Genomic DNA, 17,433 nt, shown 5'->3' on the forward strand with positions numbered 1-17,433 from the left:
CTTTTAGGTTGATGGCGAGAAGGATGACTACCCAGGGTGATGGCGAGTAGGGTTACTTTCAGGTTGATGGCGAGAAGGATAGACTAGCAGGGTGACGACGGGTAGGGTTACTTTAAGGTTGATGGCGACGAGAATGACTACCAGGGAGACGGCGGGTAGGGTTACTTTCAGGTTGATGGCGAGTAGGGTTACTTTCAGGTTGATGGCGAGAAGGATGACTACCAGGGTGATGGCGGGTAGGGTTACTTTCAGGTTGATGGCGAGAAGAATGACTACCAGGGTGATGGCGAGTAGGGTTACTTTCAGGTTGATGGCGAGAAGGATGACTATCAGGTTGATGGCGAGTAGGGTTACTTTCAGGTTGATGGCGAGAAGGATCGCGAGAAGGATGACTACCAGGGCGACGGCGGGTAGGGTTACTTTCAGTTTGATGGCGAGAAGGATGACTACCAGGGTGACGGCGAGTAGGGTTACTTTCAGGTTGATGGCGAGAAGGATGACTACCAGGGTGACGGCGAGTAGGGTTACTTTCAGGTTAACGGCCAGAAGGGTGACTACCAGGACGACAGCGGGTAGGACGACTGTCAGGTTGATGACGACAAGGATAGTGACCAGGATGACGAAAGGTGACGACCAGGTACACAGTAGTTAAATTATATGAACCGTTTTACCACATAACTTTATCAACGATCTTGAAGAGGATCATTGATGTTAGCCATGATGTTTCATGTATAGTCATCACCTTTAAGTCGTAGACACAAAAGCAAGACGATAAAACACCTTCTAGTCTGCCCATTTCTACCAGAACCATGTATTCTCAAAGACCATGAGGAGTTTAATATGCCAACTTCAGGTCCTACACCGTGCACTGGACGGGACTTGTGTCGTAACTCGTAACTTACCATTTCTGGCCTTGCCGGTGAATCGAAAAAGAGTATAAATCATTTATTCATTTATGTTGCAGCGCGGAGAGCAGGATGACTTGAGGATAACTACCAGGGTGCGAACAGCAGCAACAACGACGAAGGAGACGAGCAGGGTTGTAACCACCAGGATAATGACTATGGTGACGTCCCTGAAGAAGAACAGGTAAACAACAATGACATAATTCAATCATTTTACCACATAAATACATTAAAGATCATGACGGTATGCTCTCTCATTGCGATTTACAATTTTCGTTCTTATAATTGGCGTTTCATCAAGGAAGTACGGAATAGCGGTTTCTGTGATCGAGCAAAGCAATATTGGCAGATTAGATTGATTACAAAAATATATTCATTTATATTGCAGCGTGGGGAAGACGACGACGACGATCTGCACGACTACCAGAGTCACTATTAGGGCAACTACCAAGCTGATGACGACCACCAAGCTGATGACGACGACCAGGATTACAATCAGGTAGAAATCGGTCAATGTTTAAAATTATACCACATATTGATGGTTTTGAGGACCGTGAATATTGATATTGGAATTATTCCTTACTAGTGTTGCAAGTCATTACATGTGGAAAACTGCATTCATAACAATAGTTGTTCGCCGATTTGGGTGTTTATTTCATTGGCACCTGTCAGTGATAACTGGCTCAATTTGATCAAGATTGATTCAATCAATAACAGTGGCAATGAATTCATCCCCCAAATCGGCAAACAAATATAGTCATGAAATCAGTTCTTATATGAAAAAGATTGGTTTAAATTACTTGCAAGGGATTTCTATGCTAAGAGAGACTAGGGAAAGAAGAAAAATGAAAAGAACGAATATTCTACAAATATTTACAATGCTTCGATTTAGAAAAACGAAACATAAACAATAATCAGTTTTATATACTTTTTTTCCAGGGCGGTCGGTTATGTTCACTTGACTACTGTAAATCGGGGTTGCAGTATCTAGCCAGGGTCATTGACCTTACCAAGACACACTCAGTGTACCTCTTCACCTCTCCAGTGGACAAGAACTTCTATACTGGACAAGAACTTGAATGGACATGAACTTATTTTCAGGAGATGAGAACATGACGATTCATCTCTTTGTCCTTTGGTGATTTACACAGAATTATACAAAGACACTCTACTCTGTATAATAATTGAGGATACTTGACTTCATACCACCAGAAACATGTACATTTCTCTTATTAAATCTTCCTTGGAATCCGCATTCATCGATGGACATACTACGTACGATGACGCCTAAACATATTGCAGTCCGACTTTCTATATTCTGAAAGAAACACGATCATGTTTCATCAGGTTTTCTCATTTAGCAAGCAAGCAACAAATCTAAATTGTCTCATACATTTGCAACCATGGTTATCTCCAAATGAACACGGCGACGTCTGCTTCGGAAGCAGAATCCTCAGATATGTAAACGATGGAATAAAACAACATTGAACTACTAAACTATTCTCTCAAATATTATTAACTAAAAGCAACACTATCGAGAATCACCTGTCAGAATCGTGTACACAACTCACCAGAGACAAATGTCAACCTGAATGATATGAACCTGGCAAGAGGTTTGTTGATTGGCCTGTGTCGGAGAAAAAGGGCTAGCAAGAGAATTCGACACTACATAGCTGATTCTAAGCAGGTTGCACTATTCCGTCAAATCGGACGGTCATAAACTGTAAACAATTCAACTGAGAAATATCTGATGTCAGAATCTTGAAGAAAACTAGCCTATTCGGCCTGACTGATTCGAACCTTGCAAGAGGTTTGTTGATCGGACTGTGCCGGAAAACATCCAAGATAAAGAAAAACTTTATGATTGTTATGATACTCGATCTTCACAACGACCTAAGATATGGAATAATACCGGTGCTGATCATTTGCAAATGGAACAATATTGGAGCGTGACGGACTTTTGGATAATCATTTTTTTGGATCAAATGGAATGTTCATGAATTACTGTTTGGATCATATTCCCGCTGGATCACAGGATTGAAGGGGAGAATGCAGAGACTGAACCGTGAGATGTCGGGGCAAGTGAAGGTTAGCCTGTAAACAATACAACAATATCACTTCTGATCTTAATGGAGCTCTGAAATTTACTGAGATGTGTCAAAGTTGAGTTTGAGTTAAGTTTAAAATTAAAAAAACTATAACATTTACACATAGGCTTAATTAATATAAATGTAGTGTAAGGGCCTAATTTGAATCTGACCCTAACCCATCTCAGAAAATGTCGAGCTCTATATCAGGAAGATTGTTGCGTTGTAGAAAATCTATGAAGTGTCCAACTTTTCGAATTTGACACGTTTCGTATCGAATCCTCGCGGCTCGGCATGCCTCGTTGCCACTCGTCGCATTTCGTTGCGTTTCGTTTCGTTTCGTTGCGTCTTGTGACTTCTCTTCACGTAACGACAATTTTCGGTGAGATATAGTATGGATTATTATTTTGTTGGTGAATATATGATAGATTATCGCCGTTATATTTGATTTAAGTTTAGTCTGTGATTGCTATATTAATTAGCTTGGTAAACTGTAGAAAAGATGATAACAATAATACTATTAATGATAATGATTATTGGACAGAGATCGTTCCTATCACATACGACAAAGAAGAAGGGAAAAAATGAAGATAAGAAGAAAAGGAAGATGTGTCGTACAGATAAGTGTCGTATTGGTAGGCTTGCTTTACTAGAAATGTAGTTTGACAATTTTTTTGATTAGCATAGAATAAGAAAATACGACGAATATGAGGAGGACATGTACCTATAGTCTCATTAGCAATATTTATATTATCTTGCCAAGGCAGTTGAATTAGATCTATCTGCATACATGTTGTATATTTATCTACCGATGTGATTAAAATTGCGACTAACATGAGAATATTAGGAAGATACATTTAGGTATATATGTAGATATAGGATTATCTATAGCACCCTTGAATTTAAACTGCGAACATTCTATAAACCGATGTGATGAGAAAATATGTGTTGTCAAACTCACTCAGTGCAGAACTCTCATCTCTCCTATCCTTCATGCATAGCACTAGTTTCTTGTAACACATTATAAACTTTGACGAGTCACAAGCAAGTTTTTAGTCTTTTTTTTTCCTTCTCACCAAGTATCATGTGATAATGAACATTAATAGACATCGGGATTGTCATTCCCCTCATATTTCATTCGATTCAAGCTTTAGGCTTAGTACTAAGGATTTAATAAAGTAACAGGATGTATAGTTGATACATCGTATAGGCGACAAAGTAGCTTGGATTCGCTCTCTTTTTGTCTTTCAGGATTTCATTGCGGTGTACCTGCATACATCCATGACTTCTTTGATCTTGTCGACTTCGTTAAGCTATCATCCATAGACTACGTTCAGCCTCTTCACATCCCACGTTCATGGCACCGATGGCAGAATTTGATCATATGACTAATTTACATAAATGTAGCGTAATGGTCTAATTTGATCTTACCCTAAACCATCTCTGAAAATGTAGAGTTTCATATCAGGAGGACTTGCGTTCTAAAAATCAGGGGGGCAATTTGAATATTCCTTATTATATTTGGATACACCATGTCACATCTCATCAAGTCTCGTCACCTCTCGTCGCGTTACGAATCTCTCTGTGGTAAGATATACTTACATCTTTATTGTAATATTCCCATGTTAACTAGCTTTTTATAATCAGTTAGACCTAATATTATCAAGATATGATTTGATATTGTAGCATTAATTTACATTATTAATTTGAATGGGAAATTAAAAAAAACGTGCTCTCATGTTTACAGTCAGTGTGGAAATCATTTCTCACCAAATACTGTAATAGAATTAATGGTCTTTTAGAGAATAAATGCATAGCAATCATAATTAGCAAGGCATTAATGACGTATTGGTAATATCTCCACATTAAAAAATCGAATCGTATCCTATGTAGTAACTACATATCGATGTGATGAGAAATCGACAAAATGAATAAGAGAAGAAAGAGAAGATGTTTTTAGAGATATGTGTCGTATTGGTACTCTCTTCGCATAGCAATTAAACTAGATCTATTCATAAAAATATGAGAAAATACGACAAAGAAGAAGAGACTAAATAAAATGTCTTTCTAGAGATTATGTCGTAACACTTATTGAAGGCAGGACTCACATCTATCACATACTTCATTCACTGCACTAGTTTAATTTAGCACCTATTATGGAATTATGACATTAAATTGGACTCAGAAGGGTCATTTACTCTATATCTCTTGTGATTCAAGCTTAAGAACTACGACTAGGGACTTAATGAAGTGATAAGATGTTTTGATACATCTTGGATATGACCAAATAGCTTGGACTCGCTCTCTTCATGTCTTTCAGGTTCTACAATGCAGTATATATACACGCATCCAGGACTTCATTCACCTCTACGAACCACCGCGTCGACTTCGTTTAGCTACTGTCCATCGACTGCGTTCACCTTCTTCACATCCCACATTCACGGCACCAAGGAGGAAGGCGATCATTTTCAAGATCTGGCCCACCACTCTGATATAATTATGTGTACATCGTCAGCAACTACGAAAAGAGCTCAAAGATTAAGACTCAGTTCAATTATGCCATCTCCCTTGTATCTTTTTGGTAATTGTGTTTTTTATTTCTGTGAGTGGGACCTGATGCAACACCTCGGAAAATATAAGTGTCATTGATCTACGTAGGCAAGTATTATCAGGTATGTATTCCAAAGTTTGCTAAAGAATTTATCTATTAAATCAAGGCAGAATGAACACGAGTATATTTCTCATGAAAAAGTTTATATTGAAAGAGGTGTTGTACTGTTACAAGGCGCGTGACAATAATAAGTCTCATAATTACCATTCGACTGATATGAATACATAATACGAAGGGAAATGCTCAACATTAAAGAGCTACAGGAGAAGAAGAATCGTTAAAAAATGGATAATAAAACAGGGCAAAATGTATTGTGATTATGAAATGCAAAGACATATTTTTAAAAGTATGAATGCAAACAAAAAGAAGAAAATTATTCACTCGAATTATTGTGAAGAGAAATATTTATTCAATATATGATGCGATTTTTGCAAGATTTCTCATTGTACAGGTGAAAGAAGGGAGAGGGGATGACGATCACTGATTTGACTACGCCACACGATGACGACCATGGTAATGACTACGGTGACAGCGAGGGTGACATAGGAGCAGCAGTGGATAGGCTTCGTGTTTCTGCAAACGTTCAGTAAGATGTGTTCATTTTAGATAACGACATAAACCCAATACATCATTTTAAGTAAGTTTATTTCAGTTAGGTAAATTCCACACTCGTGGAGATAGAATTAGATTATTGTTGATAGGACAACATATGATTTAAGATGGAATATCCAAATGTTTGAAATCTAGGATGTAGTTTAGTATCTGTTAAATCAAAGCGGAATGAAAACCGAGTATATATTCCTCGTGATATAAACGTTTTTGAAACAGATATGGTACTGCAACAACCCACGTGATAATTGTATTTTGCAATATTATACTTCGACAGGAATGCATAGGTTATATAAAAGAAAATATGTACAACCCTCAAGGGTTACGAGAGGGAAAAAATATAAGCGAATGAATTTTAAAACGGGGCAATGTATCTACATTTTTACGAAATGGCGATTAGGTATGACTATCAAAAGGGTGGTGTCTAGGATGATAACTACGATGACGACCATGCACAATTCACTTGAATTATTGAAATTAATTTACTACATATTTGATTTGAAGAATGGCATAAGTGCAGCCATGATGGAATGCCTTTCGATTCTCCCCTCTCCTTGTATCAAACCAAATAACTCTATCCGAGATTGTCATCTTGTCATCCTCCTTCTGTAATATCGGGTAGGGTTACTTTCAGGTTGATGGCGAGGAGGATGACTACCAGGGTGACGGCGGGGAGGGTTACTTTCAGGTTGATGGCGAGAAGGATGACTACCAGGGTGATGGCGAGTAGGGTTACTTTCAGGTTGATAACGAGAAGGATGACTACCAGGGTGACGACGAGTAGGGTTACTTTCAGGTTGATGGCGAGGAGGATGACTACTCTAGGGTGACGGCGGGTAGGGTTACTTTCAGGTTGATGGCGAGGAGGATGACTACTACGGTGACGGCGGGTAGGGTTACTTTCAGGTTGATGGCGAGAAGGATGACTACAAGGGTGATGGCGAGTAGGGTTACTTTCAGGTTGATGGCGAGAAGGATGACTACCAGGGTGACGGCGGGTAGTGTTACTTTCAGGTTGATGGAGAGAAGGATGACTATCAGGTTGATGGCGAGTAGGGTTACTTTCAGGTTGATGGCGAGAAGGATGACTACCAGGGTGATGGCGAGTAGGGTTACTTTCAGGTTGATGGCGAGGAGGATGACTACCAGGGTGACGGCGTGTACTTTCAGGGTGATGGCGAGAAGGATGACTACCAGGGTGACGGCGGGTAGGGTTACTTTCAGGTTGATGGCGAGAAGGATAGACAACCAGGGTGACGACGGGTAGGGTTACTTTCAGGTTGATGGCGAGAAGGATGACTACCAGGGTGATGGCGAGTAGGGTTACTTTCAGGTTGATGGCGAGAAGGATGACTACCAGGGTGACGACGAGTAGGGTTACTTTCAGGTTGATGGCGAGGAGGATGACTACTCTAGGGTGACGGCGGGTAGGGTTACTTTCAGGTTGATGGCGAGGAGGATGACTACTACGGTGACGGCGGGTAGGTTACTTTCAGGTTGATGGCGAGAAGGATGACTACAAGGGTGATGGCGAGTAGGGTTACTTTCAGGTTGATGGCGAGAAGGATGACTACCAGGGTGACGGCGGGTAGTGTTACTTTCAGGTTGATGGAGAGAAGGATGACTATCAGGTTGATGGCGAGTAGGGTTACTTTCAGGTTGATGGCGAGAAGGATGACTACCAGGGTGACGGCGAGTAGGGTTACTTTCAGGTTGATGGCGAGGAGGATGACTACCAGGGTGACGGCGTGTACTTTCAGGGTGATGGCGAGAAGGATGACTACCAGGGTGACGGCGGGTAGGGTTACTTTCAGGTTGATGGCGAGAAGGATAGACAACCAGGGTGACGACGGGTAGGGTTACTTTCAGGTTGATGGCGAGAAGGATGACTACCAGGGTGATGGCGAGTAGGGCTACTTTCAGGTTGATGGCGAGAAGGATGACTACCAGGGTGACAAAAGGTAGGGTTACTTTCAGGTTGATGGCGAGAAGGATGACTACCAGGGTGATGGCGGGTAGGGTTACTTTCAGGTTGATGGCGAGAAGGATGACTATCAGGTTGATGGCGAGAAGGTTACTTTCAGGTTGATGGCGAAAAGGATCGCGAGAAGGATGACTACCAGGGCGACGGCGGGTAGGGTTACTTTCAGGTTGATGGCGAGAAGGATGACTACCAGGGTGACGGCGTGTAGGGTTACTTTCAGGTTGATGGCGAGGAGGATGACTACCAGTTTGATGGCGACTAGGGTTACTTTCAGGTTGATGGCGAGGAGGATGACTACAAGGGTGACGGCGGGTAGGGTTACTTTCATGTTGATGGTGAGAAGGATGACTGTCAGGGTGATGGCGAGTAGGGTTATTTTCAGGTTGATGGCGAGAAGGATGACTACCAGGGTGACGACGGGTAGGGTTACTTTCAGGTTGATGGCGAGAAGGATGACTACCAGGGCGATGGCGAGTAGGGTTACTTTCAGGTTGATGGCGAGAAGGATGACTACCAGGGTGATGGCGGGTAGGGTTACTTTCAGGTTGATGGCGAGAAGGATGACTACCTGGGCGATGGCGAGTAGGGTTACTTTCAGGTTGATGGCGAGAAGGATGACTATCAGGTTGATGGCGAGTAGGGTTACTTTCAGGTTGATGGCGAGAAGGATCGCGAGAAGGATGACTACCAGGGTGAGAAGGATGACTATCAGGTTGATGGCGAGTAGGGTTACTTTCAGGTTGATGGCGAGAAGGATGACTACCAGGGTGATGGCGAGTAGGGTTACTTTCAGGTTGATGGCGAGAAGGATGACTATCAAGTTGATGGCGAGTAGGGTAACTTTCATGTTGATGGCGAGGAGGATGACTACCAGGGTGATGGGGACTAGAGTTACTTTCAGGTTGATGGCGAGGAGGATGACTACAAGGGTGACGACGGGTAGGGTTACTTTCAGGTTGATGGCGAGGAGAATGACTACCAGGGTGACGGCGGGTAGGGTTACTTTCAGGTTGATGGCGACGAGAATGACTACCAGGGAGACGGCGGGTAGGGTTACTTTCAGGTTGATGGCGAGAAGGATGACTACCACGGTGATGGCGGGTAGGGTTACTTTCAGGTTGATGGCGAGAAGGATAGACTAGCAGGGTGACGACGGGTAGGGTTACTTTAAGGTTGATGGCGACGAGAATGGCTACCAGGGAGACGGCGGGTAGGGTTACTTTCAGGTTGATGGCGAGTAGGGTTACTTTCAGGTTGATGGCGAGAAGGATGACTACCAGGGTGATGGCGGGTAGGGTTACTTTCAGGTTGATGGCGAGAAGGATGACTACCAGGGTGACGGCGGGTAGGGTTACTTTCAGGTCGATGGCGAGAAGGATGACTACCAGGGTGACGTCGGGTAGGGTTACTTTCAGGTTGACGGCGAGAAGGATAACTACCAGGGTGACGGCGAGTAGGGTTACATTCAGGTTGATGGCGAGAAGGATGACTACAAGGGTGACGGCGGGTAGGGTGACTGTCAGGTTGATGACGACAATGATAGTCTCCAGGATGACGAAAGGTGACGACCAGGTACACAGTAGTTAAATTTTATAAACCGTTTTACCACATAATTTTATCAACGATCTTGAAGAGGAACATTGATGTTAGTCATGATGTTACATGTATAGTAATCACCTTTTAGTCGTAGACACAGAAGCAAGACGATAAAACACCTTCTAGTGTGCCAATTTCTACCAAAACCATTGTATTCTCAAAGATCATGAGGAGTTTAATAAGCCAACTTCAGGTCCTACATCGTGCACTGGATGGGACTTGTGTCGTAACTTGTAACTGACCATTTCTTGCCTTGCCGGTGGATTGAAGAAGATTATAAAATCATCTATTCATTTATGTTGCAGCGCGGAGAGCAGGATGACTTTGAGGATAACTACCAGGGTGATGACCAGCAGCAACATCAGGGACGATGTCGACCTACCAGGTTGATATCAACGAAGGAGACGAGCAGGGCGGTCACGACCAGGATAATGACTATGCTGACGTCCCTGAAGAAGAACAGGTAAACAATAATGACATAATTCAATCATTTTACCACATAAATACATTAAAGATCATGACAGTATGCTCTCTCATTGCGATTTACAATTTACATTCTTACAATTGGCGTTTCATCAAGGAGGTACGGAATAGCGGTTTCTGTGATCGACCGAAGCAATATTGGCAGATTAGATTGATTACAAAAATATATTCATTTATATTGCAGCGTGGGGAAGACGACGACGACGATGGACTGGACGACTACCAGAGTCACTACCAGGGCGACTACCAAGCTGATGACAACGACCAGGATTACAATGAGGTAGGAATCGGTCAATTTTTAAAATTATATCACATATTGATTGTTTTGAGGACCGTGAATATTGATATTAAAATTAATCTTTGCTGTTGTTGCAAGTCATTTCATGTGGAAAACTGAATTCATAACAATATTTTTTTCGCCGATTTTGGTGTTTATATTCTTGGCACCTGTCAGTGATAGCTTGCTCAATTTGATGAAGATTGATTTAATCAATAACAGTGGCAATGAATTCATCCCCCAAATCGGCAAAAGAATATTGTCATGAAATCAGTTCTTATATGAAAAAGATTGGTTTAAATTATTTGCATGGGATTTCTATGCTAAGAGAGACTAGGGAAAGAAGAAAAATAAAAGGAACGAGTATTCTGCATATATTTACAATGCTTCAGTTTAGAAAAACAAAACATAAACAATAATCAGTTCTATATACTTTTTGTTTTCCAGTGCTGTCTACGATGTTCACCTGACTGCTCTAAATCGGGGTTGCAGTATCTAGCCAGGGTCATTGACCTTACCAAAACACACTCAGTGTACCTCTTCACCTCGCCAGTGGACAAGAACTTCTATACTGGACAAAAACTTGAATGGACATGAAACTTATTTTCAGGAGATGAGAACATGACGATCCATCTCGTTGTCTATTGGTGATTTGCAAAGAATTATACAAAGACACTCTACTCTGTATAATAATTGAGGAGGCTTGATTTCATTCCACCAGAAACCTGTAAATTTCTCTGATCAAATCTTCCTTGGAATCCTCATTCATCGATGGACATACTACGTACGATGATGCCTAAACATGTTGCAGTCCGACTTTCTATATTCTGAAAGAAACACAATCATGTTTCATCAGGTTTTCTCATTTAGCAAGCAAGCAAGCAATCTAAATTGTCTCATAAATTTGCAATCATGGTTATCTCCAAATGAACACGGCGACGTCTGCTTCGGAAGCAGAATCTCCATATATGTAAACGATGGAATAAAACAACATTGAACTACTAAACTATTCTCTCAAATATTATTAACTAAAAGCAACACTATCGAGAATCACCTGTCAGAATCGTGTACACAACTCATCAGAGACAAATGTCAACCTGACTGATACGAACCTGGCAAGAGGTTTGTTGATTGGTCTGTGTCGGAAAAAAAGGGCTTGCAAGAGAATTCGACCCTACATAGCTGATTCTAAGCAGGTTTCACTATTCCGTCAAATCGGACGGTCATAAACTGAGGACAATTCAACTGAGAAGTATCTGATGTCAGAATCTTGAAGAGAACTAGCCTATTCGGCCTGACTGATTCGAACCTTGCAAGAGGTTTGTTGATCGGACTGTGCCGGAAAACATGCAAGATAAAGAAAAACTTTATGATTGTTATGATACTTGATCTACACAACGACCTAAGATATGGAATAATACCGGTGCTGATTATTTGCAAATGGAACAATATTGGAGCGTGACGGACTTTTGGATAATCAATTTTTTGGGATCAAATGGAATGTTCATGAATTACTGTTTGGATCATATTCCCGCTGGATCACAGGATTGAAGGGGAGAATGCAGAGACTGAACCTTGAGATGAACCTGAGACTGAGATGTCGGGGCAAGTGAAGGTTAGCCTGTAAACAATACAACAATATCACTTCTGATCTTAATGGAGCTCTGAAATTTACTGAGATGTGTCAAGGTTGGGTTTGAGTTAAGTTTAAAATATAAACTATAACATTTACACATTAGGCTTAATTAATATAAATGTAGTGTAAGGGCCTAATTTGAATCTGACCCTAACCCATCTCAGAAAATTTTGAGCTCTATATCAGGAAGATTGTTGCGTTGTAGAAAATCTATGAAGTGTCCAACTTTTCGAATTGGACACGTTTCGTATCGAAGCCTCGCGCCTTGGCATGCCTCGTTGCCACTCGTCGCATTTCGTTGCGTTGCGTTGCGTTTCGTTTCGTTGCGTCTTGTGACGTCTCTTCACGTAACGACAATTTTTCGGTGAGATATAGTATGGATTATTATTTTGTTGGTGAATATATGATAGATTATCGCCGTTATATTTGATTTATTTAAGTTTAGTCTGTGATTGCTATATTAATTAGCTTGGTAAACTGTAGAAAAGATGATGATAACAATAATACTATTAATAATAATGATTATTGGACAGAGATCGTTCCTATCACATACGACAAAGAAGAAGAGAAGAAAATGAAGATAAGAAGAAAAGGAAGATGTGTCGTACAGATAAGTGTCGTATTGGTAGGCTTGCTTTACTAGAAATGTAGTTTGACAAGTTTTTTGATTGCATAGAATAAGAAAATACGACGAATATGAGGAGGACATGTACCTATAGTCTCATTAGCAATATTTATATTATCTTGCCAAGGCAGTTGAATTAGATCTATCTGCATACGTGTTGTATATTTATCTACCGATGTGATTAAAATTGCGACTAACATGAGAATATTAGGAAGATACGTTTAGATATATATATAGATATAGGATTATCTATAACAGTTAACACCCTTGAATTTAAACTGCGAACATTCTATAAACCGATGTGATGAGAAAATAGAGATAATATGTGTTGTCAAACTCACTCAGTGCAGAACTCTCATCTCTCATATCCTTCATGCATAGCACTAGTTTCTTGTAACACATTATAAACTTTGACGAGTCACAAGCAAGTTTTTAGTCTTTTTTTTTCTTCTCACCAAGTGTCATGTGATAATGAACATTAATAGACATCGGGATTGTCATTCCCCTCATATTTTATTCGATTCAAGCTTTAGGCTTAGTACCAAGGATTTAATAAAGTAACAAGATGTATAGTTGATACATCGTATAGGCGACAAAGTAGCTTGGATTCGCTCTCTTTTTGTCTTTCAGGTTTTCATTGCGGTGTACCTGCATACATCCATGACTTCTTTGATCTTGTCGACTTCGTTAAGCTATCGTCCATAGACTACGTTCAGCCTCTTCACATCCCACGTTCATGGCATCGATGGGGAAGTTGATCATATGACTAATTTACATAAATGTAGCGTAATGGTCTAATTTGATCTTGCTCTAACCCATCTCAGAAAATGTAGAGTTCCATATCAGGAGGACTTGCGTTCTAAAAATCAGGGGGGCAATTTGAATATTCCTTATTATTTGGATACACCATGTCACATCTCATCAAGTCTCATCTCATCAAGTCTCGTCACCTCTCGTCACCTCTCGTCGCGTTACGAATCTCTCTGTGGTAAGATATACTTACATCTTTATGGTAATATTCCCATGTTAACTAGCTTTTTATAATCAGTTAGACCTAATATTATCAAGATATGATTTAATATTGTAGCATTAATTTACATTATTCATTTGAATGGGAAATTTAAAAAAACGTGCTCTCATGTTTACAGTCAGTGTGGAAATCATTTCTCACCAAATACTGTAATAGAATTAATGGTCTTTTAGAGAATAAATGCATAGCAATCATAATTAGCAAGGCATTAATGACGTATTGGTAATATCCCCACATTAAAATATTCAAATCGTATCCTATATAGTAACTACATATCAAAGTGATGAGAAATCGACAAAATGAATAAGAGAAGAAAGAGAAGATGTTTTAAGAGATATGTGTCGTATTGGTACTCTTTTAGCATAGCAATTAAACTAGGTCTATTCATAAAAATATGAGAAAATACGACAAAGAAGAAGAGACTAAATAAAATGTCTTTCTAGAGATATATGTCGTAACACTCATTAAAAGCAGGACTCATATCTATCACATACTTCATTCACTGCACTAGTTTCCTTTATCACCTATTCCTGGGCAAATCTTTTGTGATTTTGTGTTCCATGCTTTACCGAGTATTATGGAATTATGACCTTAAATTGACATCAGAAGTGTCATTTACTCTATATCTCTTGTGATTCAAGCTTAAGAACTACGACTAGGGACTTAATAAAGTGATAAGATGTTTTGATACATCTTGGATATGACAAAATAGCTTGGACTCGCTCTCTTCATGTCTTTCAGGTTCTACAATGCAGTATATCTACATGCTTCCAGGACTTCAGTCACCTCTACGAACAACCGCGTCGACTTCGTTCAGCTATTGTCCATCGACTGCGTTCACCTTCTTCACATCCCACATTCACGGCACCAAGGAGGAAGTCGATCATTTTCAAGATCTGGCCCACCACTCTGATATATGTGTACATCGTCAGCAACTCCGAAACGAACTCAAAGATTTAAGACTCAGTTTAATTATGCCATCTCCCTTGTATCTATTGTGTAATTGTGTTTTTCTTCATCTGTGAGTGGAAACTGATGCAACACCTCTTGGAAAATATAAGTGTCATTTATCTATGGAGGTAAGTATTATCAGGTATGTATTCAAAAGTTTGCTAAAGATTTTATCATATATTAAATCAAGGCAGAATGAACACGAGTATATTTCTAATGACAAAGTTTATGTTGAAACAGGTGTTGTACTGTTACAAGACACGTGCCAATTATAAGTCTCATAATTACCATTCGACGTCTCATAATTACCATTCGACTGAAATCATGAATGCATTATGAAGGGAGATGCACAACATTAAAGAGCTACAGGAGAAGAAGAATCGTTAATAAATGGGTAATAAAACGGGGCAAAATGTATTGTGATTATGAAATGCAAAGACATATTTTTAAAAGTATGAATGCAAACAAAAAGAAGAAAATTATTCACTCGAATTATTGTGAAGACAAATATCTATTCAATATATGTTGCGATTTTGGCAAAAGTTCTCATTGTACAGGTGAAAGAAAGGAGAGGGGACGATCACTGATTTGACTACGCCACACGATGACGAACACGGTAATGACTACGGTGACAACGAGGGTGACATTGGAGCAGGAGTGGATAGGCTTCGTGTTTCTGCAAGCGTTCAGTAAGATGTGTTCAATTTAGATAACGACATAAACCTAATACATCATTTTTAGTAAGTTTATTTTAGTTAGGTAATTTCCACACTCATGAAGTATTGATGGCGAGAAGGATGACTACCAGGGTGACGGCTGGTAGGATTACTTTCAGGTTGATGGCGAGAAGGATGACTGCCAGGGTGACGGCGGGTAGGGTTACTTTCAGGTTGATGGCGAAAAGGATGACTACAAGGGTGACGGCGGGTAGGGTTACTTTCAGGTTGATGGCGAGAAGGATGACTACCAGGGTGACGGCGAGTAGGGTTACTTTCAGGTTGATGGCGAGAAGGATGACTACAAGGGTGACGGCGGGTAGGGTTACTTTCAGGTTGACGGCGAGAATATTGACTACCAAGGTGACGGCGGGTAGGGTTACTTTTAGGTTGAATGCGAGAAGGATGACTACAAGGGTGACGGCGGGTAGGGTTACTTTTAGGTTGATGGCGAGAAGGATGACTACCAGGGTGACGGCGAGTAGGGTTACTTTCAGGTTGATGGCGAGAAGGATGACTACAAGGGTGACGGCGGGTAGGGTTACTTTCAGGTTGACGGCGAGAAGGATGACTACCGAGGTGACGGCGGGTAGGGTTACTTTTAGGTTGATGGCGAGAAGGATGACTACAAGGGTGACGGCGGGTAGGGTTACTTTTAGGTTGATGGCGAGAAGGATGACTACCAGAGTGATGGCGAGAAGGATGACTACAAGTGTGACGGCGGGTATGGTTACTTTTAGGTTAATGGCGAGAAAGATGACTACCAGGGTGATGGCGAGAATGATGACTACTAGTGTGACGGCGGGTATGGTTACTTTTAGGTTGATGGCGAGAAGGATGGCGAGAAGGATGACTACCAGGGTGACGGCGGGTAGGGTTACTTTCAGGTTGATGGCGAGAAGGATGACTACCAGGGTGACGGCGGGTAGGGTTACTTTCAGTTTGATGGCGAGAAGGATGACTACAAGGGTGACGGCGGGTAGGGTTACTTTCAGGTTGATGGCGAGAAGGATGACTATCAGGTTGATGGCGGGTAGGGTTACTTTCAAGTTGAGGGCGAGAAGGATGACTACAAGGGTAACGGCGGTCAGTGTTACTTTCAGGTTGATGGCGAGAAGGATGACTACAAGGGTGACGGCGAGTAGGGTTACTTTCAGGTTGATGGCGAGAAGGATGACTACCAAGGTGACGGCGGGTAGGATTATTTTCAGGTTGACAGCGAGAAGGATGACTACAAGGGTGACGGTGGGTAGGGTTACTTTCAGGTTAATGGCGAGAAGAATGACTACCAAGGTGACGGCGGGTAGGATTACTTTCAGGTTGATGGCGAGAAGGATGACTACAAGGGTGACGGCGGGTAGGGTTACTTTTAGGTTGATGGCGAGAAGGATGACTATCAGGTAGATGGCGGTGTGGGTTACTTTCAGGTTTATGGCGAGGAGGATGACTACCAGGGTGACGGCGGGTAGGGTTACTTTCAGGTTGATGGCGAGAAGGATGACTACCAGGGTGACGGCGGGTAGGGTTACTTTCAGGTTGATGGCGAGAAGGATGACTAACAGGGTGACGGCGGGTAGGGTTACTTTCAGGTTGACGGCGAGAAGGATGACTACAAGGGTGACGGCGGGTAGGGTTACTTTCAGGTTGATGGCGAGAAGGATGACTACCAGGGTGACGGCGGGTAGGGTTACTTTCAGGTTGATGGCGAGAAGGATGACTACAAGGGTGACGGCGGGTAGGGTTACTTTCAGGTTGACGGCGAGAAGGATGACTACAAGGGTTACGGTGGATAGGGTTACTTTTAGGTTGATGACGAGAAGGATGACTACCAGGGTGACGGCGGGTAGGGTTACTTCCAGGTTGACGGCGAGAAGGATGACTACAAGAGTGACGGCGGGTAGAGTTACTTTCAGGTTGATGGCG

The 17,433-nt window shown here is 41.4% G+C and overlaps 2 protein-coding genes across 2 annotated transcripts; both read left to right on the top strand.

Moving 5' to 3' along the window:
* The first annotated feature begins 476 nt into the window (after nucleotides 1-476).
* LOC105446834 lies at nucleotides 477-2,679 on the top strand. The gene is made up of 4 exons (XM_011684157.2): nucleotides 477-637; nucleotides 965-1,089; nucleotides 1,294-1,404; nucleotides 1,845-2,679. The coding sequence occupies exons 1-4, from the start codon at nucleotides 485-487 to the stop codon at nucleotides 1,894-1,896; spliced, it is 441 nt and encodes a 146-aa protein (XP_011682459.2). The 5' UTR covers nucleotides 477-484; the 3' UTR covers nucleotides 1,897-2,679.
* Nucleotides 2,680-9,656: 6,977 nt separating this feature from the next.
* On the top strand, nucleotides 9,657-11,379 carry LOC115929454. Its single transcript, XM_030998380.1, has 4 exons — nucleotides 9,657-9,768; nucleotides 10,098-10,255; nucleotides 10,460-10,555; nucleotides 11,000-11,379. The coding sequence occupies exons 2-4, from the start codon at nucleotides 10,163-10,165 to the stop codon at nucleotides 11,147-11,149; spliced, it is 339 nt and encodes a 112-aa protein (XP_030854240.1). The 5' UTR covers nucleotides 9,657-9,768; nucleotides 10,098-10,162; the 3' UTR covers nucleotides 11,150-11,379.
* Nucleotides 11,380-17,433: the final 6,054 nt, after the last annotated feature.

This window comes from Strongylocentrotus purpuratus, unplaced genomic scaffold (genome assembly GCF_000002235.5).
Source record: "Strongylocentrotus purpuratus isolate Spur 01 unplaced genomic scaffold, Spur_5.0 spur5_scaffold_5, whole genome shotgun sequence".
Classification (NCBI taxonomy): Eukaryota; Metazoa; Echinodermata; class Echinoidea; order Camarodonta; family Strongylocentrotidae; genus Strongylocentrotus; species Strongylocentrotus purpuratus.

Coding starts and splice junctions, on each gene's coding strand:
- LOC105446834 (XM_011684157.2), top strand. CDS start 485: ATGGCGAGAAGGATGACTACCAGGGTGACGGCGAGTAGGGTTACTTTC. Junction 638..964: donor TGACGAAAGGTGACGACCAG/GTACACAGTAGT, acceptor TTTATGTTGCAG/CGCGGAGAGCAGGATGACTT. Junction 1,405..1,844: donor ACGACCAGGATTACAATCAG/GTAGAAATCGGT, acceptor CTTTTTTTCCAG/GGCGGTCGGTTATGTTCACT.
- LOC115929454 (XM_030998380.1), top strand. CDS start 10,163: ATGTCGACCTACCAGGTTGATATCAACGAAGGAGACGAGCAGGGCGGT. Junction 10,256..10,459: donor ACGTCCCTGAAGAAGAACAG/GTAAACAATAAT, acceptor TTTATATTGCAG/CGTGGGGAAGACGACGACGA. Junction 10,556..10,999: donor ACGACCAGGATTACAATGAG/GTAGGAATCGGT, acceptor TTTGTTTTCCAG/TGCTGTCTACGATGTTCACC.